The sequence below is a fragment of the Eumetopias jubatus genome, unplaced genomic scaffold (assembly GCF_037043125.1).
Source record: "Eumetopias jubatus isolate StellerSeaLion01/CBP00866 unplaced genomic scaffold, mEumJub1_p1.0 scaffold_6, whole genome shotgun sequence".
In the NCBI taxonomy this organism is placed as follows: domain Eukaryota; kingdom Metazoa; phylum Chordata; class Mammalia; order Carnivora; family Otariidae; genus Eumetopias; species Eumetopias jubatus.
Window position 1 is genome coordinate 129,394,393 of NW_028274812.1, and position 15,135 is coordinate 129,409,527.

General features: G+C 50.2%; 1 protein-coding gene across 2 annotated transcripts in view; it reads left to right on the top strand.

The window, feature by feature from the left end:
- Window positions 1–15,135, top strand: part of BMP6 (bone morphogenetic protein 6) — a 165,556-nt gene that overhangs the window by 146,674 nt on the left and 3,747 nt on the right. Inside the window, exons 3-5 of one of the 2 annotated variants that reach the window (XM_088024387.1) lie at window positions 5,553–5,701; window positions 6,320–6,517; window positions 7,384–7,386. In XM_088024387.1, the coding sequence (XP_087880513.1) occupies window positions 5,553–5,701; window positions 6,320–6,517; window positions 7,384–7,386 (350 nt within the window). The remainder of the gene's footprint in view (window positions 1–5,552; window positions 5,702–6,319; window positions 6,518–7,383; window positions 7,387–15,135) is intronic. The other variant, XM_028122907.1, reaches the window with a different exon arrangement.

Consider the following 15,135-nt stretch of genomic DNA (forward strand, 5'->3'; position numbering starts at 1 on the left):
ATCAACGAGAGCTTAGCTAATTATTTAAGAATAATGTGCACTTGCCCTTTTTACTCAAATCCATGTGTGGGTAGCAGCTTACCCTGATTTGTGGTGCTCTATTTTCAAATATCTTCTTTTTTCCTATCCTTTTAGTGGCACATGTTTAAACATAATCCTCTATATATGATACAATATGTAAGAAGAAATTAAAAACATTTGTTTTACTAATTTTCTAGATTGGCTTTTGACTTCCATTCTCTTTGAAATTTCAGTTTGCCTCATTGCATAAAGTCAGTTCATCACTCTATGAATGTTGTTTTATATCTCAGTGTACCATTAGTGGTGAAGTGATGTTCTAAAGAAATAAAGGAACAAGACCACAGGCTCACTATATCAAATATTTCATAAATCTGTTTGCTTCCAACATATAAATTCCACTTTATCAAGAACAGTTCTTTCGAGGAAAGTGGTTAGTAGTAAGCAGAGCTGCACTTTGTCTAGGGCAGTGTGACCTTAATGGGTGCCATTTGTCAGGAAAGACCAAAGCTGGCCACTAGGAGCTCGGGTACTTCCTGCTCTTCTCCAAGGGCGAAAAAGAAAAAGACCCACTGTGTTTGCCAAGGTGCTTTCTACCTCTCAGCGTGATGGGAGTATCACCTGCAAGGGCAGGTGCTTTGGAGGCTTGAGTTGGGAGGGACCACATGGGGTGACTTTGCCCACACACACCAGTTCTGCAGGTCTTATGAGTGATTTGGTGGTCAGTCAACTCTAGCTCCAGCGTGAAATTTGCTAGAAACTTCTAGATTTTCTAGAAATCTCTTGTTAGACTTATTAATTGTTAACAACTTAATTTTCCCAGGAAGATAACAGTAGGAGGGAACTCATGCCCTCAAGTGGGATAACACCGAACATAAAATTATTGTATTCCTGAAGATAGAATGCATATTCATCATGAAACATGGGGTTCTGTGAGACGATAGAGAACAAAATAAGCAGTAAATTCTTTCAAAATCCTCTCTCTGGTTTCAGGATTTTCTTTCATGGTATGTTAACTTGAGCATGTCAGTCATCCCAATAGGAAGATCCAAATAATCCTGTCGTGGTGGTCACTTTGGCCAGACCTTAAGATCCTTTATCCACTGGTGACACGTTTTAGATAAGAGCAACAGATCTTGATGGTGCTGAAGTGAGATTTAGAAGGGAACCCCTGTTTTTTTTTTATTTTTTATTTTTTTACGTGGCAGAATCAGGTGCCTCTTACTGGCGGCTACACTTTCACAGTCAAGAGACTACGCAGGCTATCTGTCATTGACAAGGTCAACAGATGTGGGTCAGACCCAACCCATTTCACTGACTTTCATGTATTGGAAGGAAGCACCAAGGGTGAGCCGATGAGTTTGTTCCCTAAAGCTGTAATTCTGTCATTCTTTTTTTGTTTCTTTAAGTTCCTCAGGCGGTGTGAATGCGTGTCGGTAGTGTTCTCAGGCTAGACAGAGAATCTTCTGCATGGGAGGAAGAGTGGAGCAGGACTGGGAAGGTCACGGGAGTTCCAGCAGCAGGCAGCAGCCGTCTTTGGTCCCTTCCGGCACATACCTTTCACCCCTTCTGACCCTGGCCTTGATGGGAGAACCTGCTCATGATTTCCGATCACGTGCCAGTTCTGAGTATCTTAACATGGTTCTGTATTTAGCCGATGTTGGTATCTGTGCACAGTGCAGTTGATCCCTTACCTTATTCTGAGCCCTTGTTCAGGATTTTCAACCTGTGCCCTGTGCTCTTCTGGACTCTGCTGTTTAGATAGGTGGTGGCTAAGAGTGTGGGCTCTGATTATAAGTTCTGGTCACCCCACTTAATACCTGTGCGACCTTCCTAAACCTAACCTCTGTAGGCTCCATGCCCTCAGCTGTAGAAGAGAGATAGTAGTAGGACCTGCCTTTTTGGGGCCCCCAAGGAATAAAGGAGAGGCTCTTGGTGCATCCCGCATATTGAAGGCACACAGTAAATATTTGTTGCTCCTCTTCTATTTTGTCCAGTTATTTTAAGTGCATGCTCTACCTCTTCTTCCTTCCATGGACCTGAGCATCCTAGATTTCATACACATCAAAATTTGAGGCTGCCTCACTGCTGGTGAGCCACAGAGTTTTTTCTCATCTTTCTGGGCTCAGCTGTCTGCCTGCGTTTGTGTATGCCCCTGGTCTCTTAGGCAGTGAGGACCAGCGTTCTTCTCGTTGCACAGTCAGGGAAGGTGGTGGAGAAACAACTCAGCTGCCCTGGGACCCAGCGTGTCTGAGGAGCAGGCAGGAGAGAAAGCCAGGCTGCCCGCATCCACGAGTCCCCACTTGCCCTGTGGATTTCATTCCTTCCATCTCACAATTGCACCCTCCTTAGCGCCTTCCATTTTTACCCCAAGTTTAGTTTTGGATTTACGTTTTCCAAAATAAAAATAAAAAATGAAAAAAAAGGGGGGGGGGCTCCTGGGTGGCTCCGTTGTTAAGCATCTGCCTTCGGTTCAGGTCATGATCCCAGGGTCCTGGGATCGAGCCCCGCATCGGGCTCCCTGCTCAGTGGGGAGCCTGCTTCCCCCTCTCCCACTCCCCCTGCTTGTGTTCCCTCTCTCGCCGTCTCTCTCTCTCTGTGTCAAATAAATAAATAAAATCTTTAAAAATAAAAAAAAATTTAATGGATTCATGTTTTCCCCTTTAATTCATGCCCTTTTTTCCTTCTCTCTGTTTCTCTCCTTTTTGGGACGATGGACTTCTGTCCCAGCCCGCACTTTCTCTTGTAATAGACTCCCATTTCCTTTTTCATCAACACTACTTTTTCCAAATAAAAGCTCATTCTAGGGCGCCTGGGTGGCTCAGTTGGTTAAGCGACTGCCTTTGGCTCAGGTCATGATCCTGGAGTCCCAGGATCAAGTCCCACATCGGGCTCCCTGCTCAGCGGGGAGTCTGCTTCTCCCTCTGACCCTCCTCTCTCTCATGCTCTCTATCTCTCTCATTCTCTCTCTCTCAAATAAATAAATAAAATCTTTAAAAAAAAAAAAAGTTCATTCTAGCTCTTTGTACCAGCTCTGCCACACTCCTATCTCGGACTGTAATTTTCTGCATCCTCGTGACAAGTCTTCAAGTATCATCTGCCAGGTGCGTCACCCAAGCTCCATAAGCAGTGACCCCCTTCCCTCAGGTGCAGCTTGGCGCCTTGGGAGTCTCACCGTGTCTTCATTCCGGAGGGTGCTGTTCCGACGCAGACATGCCCGGGCTGCCTTTGGGACCGGGGCCACTTTTCCCACAGTGTCTGTGTTATTCCTGGATGAGGGTCTTCTCTGAATTTCCAGAATTTATGTCTTTTTATATCTTCACTTCAAAGCTTTGCACTTGCAGTCCCCTCTCGCTGTTTTCCATGCACACCCCCTGCCTCCCTGCTCACAGTTACCTCGGTGCCGGGGGTAGTTTGTCAACAGGAGGTATGACACATGCACGTCGTTGGAGAGCACTTTACCCATGGCAGGCCTCCGCCATGGCCCCCTGCGCACTCTGGTCAGCAGCTGAGTAAACTCCTTTTCGCTGTACCTACTGTTTTAAGCTTGGAAAAGATGACACTAGAGCTGCCTCTAACTCTAAGCCATGTAAACAGGAAAAATTGTTTCCCCTCCGACATCTGAGACATTTAATGCGGGCCTCACAAGTATCTGATGGGGTAGAGAGAAATTGCATTCACTTGCCACAGGTGGTCTTTCTTAATAATCTTAAGCGGCAGCATGCTGGAATGAGAAACTGAGGCGGCGGGCTTCTCTCCGCTAGCTAGTGCTCTCACTAGCTTTTGACCGAGGTCGCATGGCTGCAAGCTCAAGTCTGAGTCTGATTCCCCAGCCGTGCAATGGGGATCATGATATTCTACCAGCTCTCAGGGTTGTTTTAAGGAAAGCAAAATGCATGAAAGCGCCTTATAACCAATTTCTTTTTTAAGATTTTATTCATTTATTCATGAGAGACAGAGCAGGGAGGCAGAGAGAGAAGCAAACTCCCTGCTGAGCAGGGAGCCCAATGCGGGACTCGATCCCAGGACCCTGGGATCACAACCTGAGCTGAAGGCAGACGCTTAACCGACTGAGCCACCCAGGCGCCCTATAACCAGTTTCAATGTACGGTGTCTATATGTAAAGCTCATCTTAAATGCAGTGTTCTAGTAATTTTTCTATCCTGTAAAAAATGCAGTGTTCTAGTAATTTTTCTATCCTATAAAAGGGCATTTGAATCTTTCCATGGCCAAAATGGTGCCCTGCCCTGTCCCGGGAATTCCTACCCATTTTCATGTCAGTGACCCTGGGATGTCAACTCAGATTCAGAGTATCCCAAAAATACACGAAGGAGACCATCCCCTAACACTGCTCTATCACGATGTGTGCAGGAGTGGGAAGAAACCCTCACTCCATCTTCTTACAACTCCTAGGGTTATGTTAGTTGAGAACTGTAAAAAGTATACATATCTTTTACACATATATAAATATAAAAAATATGAATTATATATAAATATATATTAATAAATAAATATGTGTATGTGAGTATATATGTAAAACTACTCCCTGTAGAGCCCAATGGAAGGAATGGATTCTAAGTTTGCCTACAAGAAGCCCGGCCACGGCTCATGGCTGTGCTGGGATGAACTTTTTTTTTTAGAAAGTTCCACGTGTGCTAACACTGCACATTTTTATTTATTCTCTTAAAGATTTTATTTATTTATTTGAGAGAGAGCACACGTCGGGTGAGAGGAGAGGGCGAAGCGGCTTCCCGCTGAACAGGGAGCCCGATGTGGGGCTGGATCCCAGGACCCTGGAATCATGACCTGAGCTGAAGACAGATGCTCAACCGACTGAGCTACCCAGGCGCCCCTGGGATGAACTTTAGAATCACTCAACATCCACCCACAGCTACCCCGTCCACAGGAGAAAGGAGCCCACACTCAGCATGGACTGTTCAAAGGCCTTAATTAAAAGCAAGGAACTGATGATTACAAATAGGATGTGGCTTCTTGTTTCTCCTTATTTCACAGGAACTAACATATGAAGACTATCGGGTCCTCATTTTACAAAAAGAAAAAAAAAAGAACAAAGCCACTTTTTTAGTTGTTGTTCATATGAATCCTAATTTTAATATTTTCCTAAACCTTTTCCTCATGCCTCACCCACTGCTCTCTTTTTAGAGTTGGCCATAAAGTAAGCAACAATACGACTTTCCTTCTTCCTCCTGCCCTCCCTTCCCTCCTTCCTTATACCCAAGAAAGACTCGGCATGCACAGCCATAGCAAGGCCTTTGATAAAGTTGAGGGATCCATCTATGCTTGGGAGAAAATTCATTTCTGGAAAGTTCCCTAGCACATATGCCTCTCCAGATCGTGTCATGCATGTGTCCCGGGTGTCCCACGAGCCAGACATGTGGCAGGGCACTGTGCGTGATGCCTCCTGGGTAGACCCGATCTGAGCTGGCGTTTTCATTCTAACACCAAGGCAGGACAGAGCGGATGGGCCGAGAGGGCAGTGCGCGACTCACCACACCATGTTTTCTTTCTTTCAGAGACTCTGACCTATTTTTGTTGGATACCCGCATGGTGTGGGCCTCAGAAGAAGGCTGGTTGGAATTTGACATCACAGCCACTAGCAATCTGTGGGTCGTGACCCCGCAGCACAACATGGGGCTTCAGCTGAGCGTGGTGACTCGGGATGGTAAGTTTGCCAACATTGGCGGACAGCGTTCATCCCTTTGGTTTGCAATAGTTAGGGTAGAACCCTGGTTTCCAGTGGACACCACGGCTCCGGGATGACCGCACTTACCGTTCCCTCATAACTGCTACTGAAAAGCAAAATCTCTCCCAGAGGCCTCCAGAAGGACTTGGAGATAAGTAGGTGGTCTGGGTTCCAGGGGCAACCATGGGAAAATGGCTCACAGAGGCAGGGGGAGCCCAGTCTACGTTCTGACTGTTGGGTAGGGGGGTAGGTTTGCACGAGAACCTTCCAGTGCCCCCTCCTGCAGCACCAAAGCTCCACAGCTCAGGGTCCCCACACCAGTCCTCAGACGGGGTACACTCTGCCTGTGAAGTCCGTTCCCTCGCTGGTTGGGAGGCATACAAGTGGAAAGAATGGTTGTGTAGGGAAAAGTCCATCGGGACTGAGAGGCCTGGGAGTTCACACCACGCCTTGCTTTGATTCACAGAACTTCAGAAGGAGTGTTTTGATTTTGCTCTGAGCATGCTCTTCCCTCATGCTCACTCTGTGCTGGGCGCTTGGGCGGCTAGGGAACTGTTGGAACCAATAAAGACAGCTGTGCTGTGCTTTGCATTCAAGGACTCACCGTCAACCCTCGAGCGGCAGGCCTGGTGGGCAGAGACGGCCCTTACGACAAGCAGCCCTTCATGGTGGCCTTCTTCAAGGTCAGCGAGGTCCACGTGCGCACCACCAGGTCGGCCCCCGGGCGGCGCCGACAGCAGAACCGCAACCGCTCCACCCAGTCCCAGGACGTGTCGCGGGGCTCCAGCGCTTCTGGTAGGTGTGGGTGGAGCCCCTGTTTTCAGGAAGCCTGGTGGGCGCGTGGGCCTCAGTGAGAACAAGGACGTGCTGATGGTGTCAGCTTTGCATGGCTTCTGCCCAGAAATACAAAGGCTCACAGATGCCTCGTCACCAACTATCTAGAAGGGTTCTTAGGGCCGTCAGAGGGGACCTTTGTTCTCCAGGGACTGAGTCTGCAGGCTGAAGACATCCCAAGTGTCTGGTTTTCTGGAAGAGCGTCCTTCCATTCGATAAGATTTCTCCAACTCCTCTTTCATTCACGTAAAGATCCTGAGAGCACTTAGGTGTTCTTCTAGTGGTGTTATGCCTGGGAGGTTGTGCTGTACAAACAAATTTTGTGTATTTGTGTAAGATGGACTCATATTGGTCAGTGTTCTTGGCTGAAAGTGATGGGAAGTCAGCTCAAACAACCGTCTCTGATGGATTCCGTTGGTTCGTTGAACTGGGGAGTCGAGGGTTCTAGCTGTACGCCTGGCTAGATTCCTGGGCTCACATGGTGTTAGGAATCTCGCTTTCTCTTCTTCTATTTTCCCTTGTTGGTGGCATTCTCAGAAAGACCAGGTCTGCACAGTGGTAAGGCAGGCAGCGGTCGTCCCAGGATCTCATCCCCCTTGGTAACCTCAGCTTCCGAAGAGAACCTCTCTGTCATGGTTGTAGCTTTAGTAGAAAGCCAGGCTGAGGCCGTGCACTCGTGACTTTGGGCAAATCCATTTCAGCTTCCAGTTTACTCATCTGTTAGGTGGGGATGGTTAACACTTGGTAGATTTGCTGGGATTAAATGAGAAGTATTTGATCCGGTCCCTAATAATGCTCAAAGACAAGTTGCATCCAGTTGAAGGAAGCAGGTTCTGAGGGCGTATGTTAGGACCCTTGGAAAGGATGTACAGTGCTTCTGGAAGATGCATTGGTTCTTCCAGGTGACTGTTTAAAAGTGTCGTCGTCAGTGGCCAGAAAGACTTCATGCAACTTCCCTGAATACTCAATTTCTCTTTGGGAAGAAGTGTCTCCATTTTAGGTTCTGACTTAATAAGCCATTTCTCTTTCAAGTAACTTAGCTGTGGAGCTTGAGGACCTACCACCCAGTGTGAGGTGACATTTTGCTGCTTTTGTCATCCTGGTGTTTCTTGGAAGCATGGCACAGTGTGGGTGTTCCCGTGTTTACCACTGGAAACAGTTGGGCTTTAAAAAGAAAAAAGAAGAAGAAGAAATGATTGCTTTCCTTTATTCACTTCAGAGGAAGCCTGCTCCGTGTTTTCCTTCAGGGCATGATGATGGAGGCTGCTGGTGTGGTAGGCTTCAATTCATTAATGAACTGTGGTCACTTTGGTGCTGGGGCCCCAGACATGAAGGCAGCTCTTGAAATGTGGATTGCTTTTTAAAGTTGAAATTTCACTTGATTTATTCAACACCCCCTCCCCCAAGTACACACACCAGATTTTGTAATTAGGAAAACATGTCTCTGATTTTGGTTTTACCCATGTCATCCAATTATTCTCTTCCAAGTCCCTTTCCACTTTTTTTTTTCAATCTGATAAGTTTCAATTAAACATGAGCATTAAAGTTGATCGAATGTGTAATAAGAGGCAAGTGTATCTGTTTTTCCTTGGTCTTCCCACCCCTACCTCCCAACCCAGTACTTGCAAAGATGCTTTGCTCCTTCCGGTGGTACTAGGACAAAAGAGTTCATGACAGGTACCCCTAGCCGCACCTGTTCAAAGGCCCAGAACCCCCTCCCCACCCACCACCACCACCACCAAGAAAGTATTTACCAAGAAGGATCCTTCTTCCCTCTTACTAGCTTCAGAGACCCTCTCAGGCTGGTCCGAGAAATTGGTTAGGTTAGGCCCACTGAAGTGCTACTTTATATATTTGGCATTTTCTTCCTTATTTATTCTTGCCATTAATGGGAGCAGACAGACAATGGAAGAGGTTGCTCCTGGAGAAGGGAATTCCCGAGAGACGGCCCGCTCCCCAGAGAAATGGGTCGTCCGGTTTGTGCTTTCTTTCCAGGCCAGTCTGGGACCGGATGTTGCCGGGCCTCCATGGACCAGGTAGATTCGGCCAAGACAAAAACGTTGTGGTCTCTGGTGTGACTCCAGGCAGGACTTTCCCTTTGCAAATCATCTGGAAGTTTGAAGGAAGAGATTACTTTGCCTCTGCTGCCCCCCTTCTTCCACAGAGTGCTCCCAGGGAATTAATATTTCTCCGTTGAAACCACCACCACCGGAAGCCCATCAGAGACCATCCTGCATCTGGGCAAAGAAGTGAACATAATCCATCAAGTTGCCTGTCATCAGGGTGAAACATGGCAGGGAAATACGGGGCTATTTTTGGAACTGAGCTGCAGATGCCTGGGCCGGCAGGGCAAGTCCACCACGAGGGAGACGCCAAGAGCCCCCACCCCACCTCCTCCCCACCAGAATCTGCTCTCACATCTGTACTTGGCCTTCAAGCCGGACTTTGCAAACACATGCACTGAAGTGTGGGTTTGGATCGAAGGCACCCTGGATGGTTTTCACTTGCTCTTGCTTCTCTGCAGCTGTCTGTTCCCAGTGAATAATGGATGTTGGCTGTGTCGCCCTTCTCCAGTGGGCTCGGATATCATCTGGACAGTATTGTTTATCGCTTTTGCACATGTTTTAGGAATCATGGTCCAAGCCGTGCTGTGCAGCCCTGTTGGGGATTCCAGTGAATCCGGCAGTTCTTTCTCGGTCTCCGTTTCTACTAGCCTATTGCCCTGGGACAGCCTGCCCTCGGGTCCATTAGCTCTCATGTGCTGGTCTTTCTGGTTGCTTCCATCCACCCTCTTCTAGAGTAGCTTTCTCTCGGGGTCCATTGCTTCATCTTCTGGGGGCCTGTGACACCACCTGGCCGGCTCATCACCAGGGCTGTGCACAAATGGCCTTGAGGGATGGTTCCATCGCAGGAGGTGGCGGGGGGGGGGGGGCTTGAGATGCCCATTGAGCTAATTTCTCGGATCTTTCCAAGACCTCGCTGCGGAGGGAGTCATTAATACCATGTCAAGTCATTTGGGGAGTCTGAGGTTCTCTGCCAGGTCAACCTGCTGGCTGCCAGCCCTGTGACTTGGAATTGCTCTTTGTTTTGGCAGATGACAGTTTGGGAACTTTTCTGCCACTTTTAACAGTTCATGTAGAATTAGACGACCTTCTGGCCTCTTTCATCCTTGATGTTTTTGTGGCCACTACGCACCTCTGCCAACCATCTGCGAACCAGCGAGTCCTTATGACCCTCTCTGTCCTTTGGAATGAGTCCTTTGTTGCTTCCGATGCTGTGTGTTAACATTTCAGAGTCCTTTCTCCTTCTGCCTCTTTCCAACCCACCCAAACATGTGTCTTTAAGGATCCTGGGGAAGGGGGCAGTGTGGCTCTGGTACATTGAGATATGCTATTGACCTTGTTGATAGTTTAGCTGTTGTATCTCTTGGCCTTCCCAGGACCAGTCAGTATGCTTCCAGCATAAGAAAGGTAACTGGCCAGACAGGGCTTTGGGAACTTTGTGATGACCATGAAATCTTGCTGTAGACCTCAGGGAACACCAGGCAGTAGCAGGCTGGGGGCCTCACCCTGACAGATCAGTGTTTATTTGGCCTTTTAGTCCCTGACAGGTGTCCGCACTAGGTCATCGTGTGCGTCCGTGGGTTGGCATGCCAAGGCTGCGTGAGCTGACCCTCTGTGGACATCCAAAGCTTGAGAAGAATGGATCTGGGTCAGGGTTTTGAGTTAGCTGTTTATGGTTCTTCAAAGGAATTAGAAATTGTCCTTTGTCGTCTTGATCTTAAATTAAAATTTTAGGGCCTGCTGCTTGGCTTCCAGATGTCTTGGTCAAGAGGTAGAGGTTTGTTCAGGGCTTTCTAAATGAAATCAAATTTTAATTTTCCACAGCTGTGGTGGACAGGCATGGCGTTAGTGGTTCAAAAGTTAGAATCATTTCAAACTCCGTATTTATAATACTTGACTCTCATTCGCCATTAAGCTCCTTTGGGATAAACGTTATCAAGGAGTGATAGGTTCCCTTCTACCCCATCCCTCGGTTTACCCCTTATGAATGTACTAATGGCCAATAATGCTGAAAGGCAGTAATAGAGAGGCATAAACAGGAGTTGGTAAGAGGCCTGAATAATTCACCAACTACCACCAACTCCCGAGAGGGTGCTGGGGACCAGGAGACTCAGTCCACGAGGGAACAGGGAGGGCAGAGGTACTTAAAGTGCAGGGAGTCTTAGTGAGAAGTCTCACTAAGTCTCACTTAGTCTTTGAGAGAAGCCTTTGTCTTATTTTCAAGATACTTAATCTCTGTATTCTTTGATAATCAAGATAAAGGCTGAGAAAAGGCCAAAGTCCACCCAACTTAAATGACGCAGGAGATCTTGAAATCCCGGCCCCACAAAAGAACAGGACCTCCCTGTTGCCTCTCAGTCTAACCATCCAGGTTGTTAACAAAATCCAAATTCTGAAAATCAAGCTCCCCGCCCCCCAGCATTCGATGAGATTATTGACACCAGAACTCAAAATCTCAGTGTGGTTCCACAGTGTCCGGGGCACAAGGAGCTGGGCTTTCTCCAGCATGTGCCCAATGGCCATGTTGGTTCCATGGGCTAAGGGGGAGCCAGAGACTCGTTTTGGATGAGACGGGCTGAGAAGGCTGGGAGATGTGGAGCGATCAGGGGAGACGGAGGTGCCCTTTCAACAGCTGGGTGTCGTACTTGGCTCCGTCATTCTAGGAGAGAAGGGAGACGAGTTTCCTCTGGGAAGACTCCATAGCCTGGGCTCAGAAAAACTGGGAGCCCAGTGTGGAGCATGCCTCACTGTCCCCAGCAGCTGCCCCCTGTGTGGCCTCCTGAGCAGGGTCGCCAGCCTGCGGGGGTCGGGCGAGCACAGCGTGCAGCCCTTCTGCAGAAACCCTGGCCCGCAAGGTGGCCACCGGCCCCCTTCCCTCCTTCCCTCGCACCTGGTTTCTTGTGCTTGCCTTGACTTTGTCCTTTGTCGCCCTTTCTCCCCTCAACGGACTCCTCAAGCAGGCCCATGCAGCCTTCCCGCTCGCTGCCTGCCCTGCAAGTCAGCATCACTGCTGCGCCGGTGTCTTCTCCTCCAGGACTCATTCCCCTGGGACTCTCCCGGGCCCTGGCGCCCGGGAAGTCCGTGTTTCATTCCTGGTAGCCATTTGGCTACAGAAGGAAGCCAGCAGCCGGGCCTGAGCCCTCCCAGCCTATGGCTCCCTTGTGCTTCACTGTGGGTGGGGAGTTTCAAGAGGCGCCTGCAAGGAATGCTGGATGGGATGTGCCCCTGGTGGTCGGGACAGAACAGATGTGCGGTGCACGGGGCTGCTGCCTGGGGACAGGGAGGCCCTGGGAGGTGAGACAGGCCCTGGGAGGTGAAGCGGGGACCTCGAGGGGCAGGAAGAAGGGGCCGAGCACTGGCAAGAGGGTCAGCGAAGAGCTGTGTGCGGTGGGCCCCGCAGCACTGGCCTCCAGTGGCCCACCCCGCTGGGAAAGCCACCCCCGTCCCCTCCCAGCGGGACACTCGGGTGTGGGAATGAGCGTCAGAAGTGTAAGGACACGTCTTGTCCTTACAAGAAGTCCCCGCGTGATCACCTTCCCCTCCTGCCCGTCTGCCGGGCTCCCGGTAAACCTGCCTCCGTACACCAGCGAGGTGCACCTGCTCTGACATTAGCCAGGATGTCAGATATGGGACACGCCAGGCCCGGGGAGAGCGACACCGCCGGAGCCACCTGTCTGCGGAGCCCATGTTGCGCTCCCGGCTGGATGATTGATGGCACCACGCCGGTGCCCCGTGTCAGCGGCTGCAGTGCCAAGTGGGTGGTGGCACTGGCCGCCAGTTGGGCCACTGGGAATGGACGTGATAGTTTCTGTGCCACTGGTTTAATGGTCCAGGAGGCCTGGGCAAGGGGCAGCGTCCCTTGACTAAGCGTTGGAAGAACCGCAGCTTACAGAGAACACACCACGCACCGCAGCCTGGCCTCCCCGACCCGGCGCTACTCGCCCTCACCTCTGCCGGGGACCGGGCCTTTCCCACCACAGAGCCTGGAGGATTTTGCCGAAGGATCTTCACTGAGGGGCAAACAGGCAGGGCCGTCTGGGGGCTTTAAAGGTGCTCCCCTTCCCCCAGGGTGGGGCCTCTGAAGCTTTCAAAGCCTGAAAATCTATGGCGAGGGAAAATGTGTCTCTCCTGTTTGAAAGTAGACTAGGGAGCGGCCCTTTTCTGGGTATGGGAGAAATGAATCCTGGGGGTTTTCATGATTGTTCGATTTTGTCACGTGGTAACAGTATTTTGTACCCCAACCCACCTATGGCTGGGCCCTGCTTGTCCAGGTACTCAGGACAGCCACCCGGGGCCTGGTCAGGCTGGGCCTGAATCCCTGCCGGGTGGCTGGGCACTTGCCCGCCTTCTGCTCTAGGCCGAAGAATCCCACTGAATGAGTGGAAGCCAGATGGCACTTTCTGTGTTCAACTTTGAAAAAGTCAGATTCCCTGAAGCCTTCACCATGTCTGTATCCCGGGTGGCCCAAGACAGGCTTCGTGTGTGAAGAGGGCGATGTTGTCACCTGTATGTGCGCTTCTCCTCTGTGTCTCAAGTTCTAGAGTCTGCAGACTCAGCTGGGTGCCAGGGGACTCTGGCCTGAGGGTCTGAGATGGGGCTCCCACTCCCTGGTGAGTCTCTTGGTGCCGACTCAGGCCACCTGTGAGTCAGACGGAGGACAGTTGCCCTTTGGGATGTTTGTGTCGGCCTCCGGCCTATTGCTTATTTGGTTGGTTGGTTGGTTGGTTGGTTGGTTGCCTATGTCCAGCAGTATGGCTTCTTCTTTCTGCCTTCCCCTTGACTGGTGAACCCATTTGGACAAAGCTGTGTTGCCTTCCTTTATCCCCACTGAAGGGGATGTGTTCCTGTCACTGGCCCTGTCCAGACCATTCATCTAAACAAGTATCAAGGGGCCGGGGTGGGAGAATGTTTTTCTGCAATCTGTCAGTCCTTAAAAAAACAAACAAAACAGTGTGTGGCAGGGCAATTCCACCGTAGAACCCAGGGCACTGACCCCTGAGTGGCAGACACAGGTATTTTGAGGAGCACTGACCTTCACAAATATTTATACGCCCTCTGCCAGCACGGAACATGGAGTCATAAGGAAACCTAAGTGCGGCTTCAAAGTGTCTGTAGGAGGAAAAGCAGGAGAGTTGAATCCCCACCCCCCCTTTCCTCTCTCTGGCCCCAATCTCTCCTTAACAACAAAAATGCCAGTGTCTAGCTCTAAAAGAAATGGCTGTTCTTACCGAGGAAGTTCTTTTTGATGAGCGTTAAGAGAGTCCAGTTCCCAGGAGGCTCACAGACAGCTAGAACTGTTCATGGAGGTAGAAGCCGAGTCCTTCGCTGGGCCATCTTGGTTGGTCTTCCTGGTGGCTAGCCCCCATCCTGAACCTCTGGAGGGAAACGAGAGTTGGAAGTGTCAGGCAATTTCATGGCTTTTCTAGCTCTGCCAGGATATAATATATCTTGTTATATCACACTGCCCGTGTCCACCGACCTGGGAAGGGAAGGTATCCCAGAAATCCCTGCCTTTCACATGGCTAACGATTCCAAGCTGGCCTTTGGGAGATCATGGTCCCCAGCACAGAGAAGGCATTTGGGGGGACGTTTACTTTGTGGGGACCCAAGCCAACTGAGGTCGGGCAGGGAAAATTCCAGACGGATACTATAAGTAGGGGGGTCACAGAACCTACCATCTAACCCAGGACCACTTCAAGAGTGCAAGGAACCGGGGCCGCGGGGTCTTCAGACTTGCTGTTGGCGGGAGAGGCAGAGGTGCAAGGCCAGAGGGCTGCAGGCGAGGTCAGAAGGGCCGCGAGCGTGCACCTCCCATGTCCCCACGGGCATGGTGGGGCTAAGCCACACCAAACTGCAATGGCAAACGTCCACCAGCCGTGGGCCCAGCGGGTAGAAAGAAGATAGGGCTTTTTAATAAACACAGAGTGGCCTTCACCAGGCTGTTCTACAACAGGCCACCCCAGGGCCTTCACATTTACTGTTCCCACCATGCGGATTATTCTTCCCCCAGAGAGCCTCCTGCCTTGCTCCTGACATTCCTGCAGGTCTCTGCTTAGAAGACACCTTACCGGAGAGACGGGTCCACCGAGCCCTATAGATGGTGACCCCTCCCCTCGCACCCTGCACTCCCTATCCCCTAACTACTGAGTGATAACTTAGCCCACCAAGGCCCTTCTTGACTACATGGGAAGAGAAGCAGACTCGAATTAAAATGAAAAATAAGCATATCAGGAACCTATCCAACCGACAAGAAGGCTGGAGAACCAAACACAGGGAATCAAGTGATCCAGCTCAGACCTGGTCAGTCACAAGGACGATGTGGTTTGGATGCCATCACCCGGGACACTTGCTGCCATGCCACCCATTCTTGGTTTCCCCTTGGGGTCACTCCCTCAAAGGTGGGGGCTTCTGCACGGCTTTATTGAAGTCAAGAGCCTGTACTCAGCATCCAGGGGACAAAGGCAGGAGCCCTCTGATGGGAGATGGGGACTTGATTCCCTCCTGTCTAGGAATTCT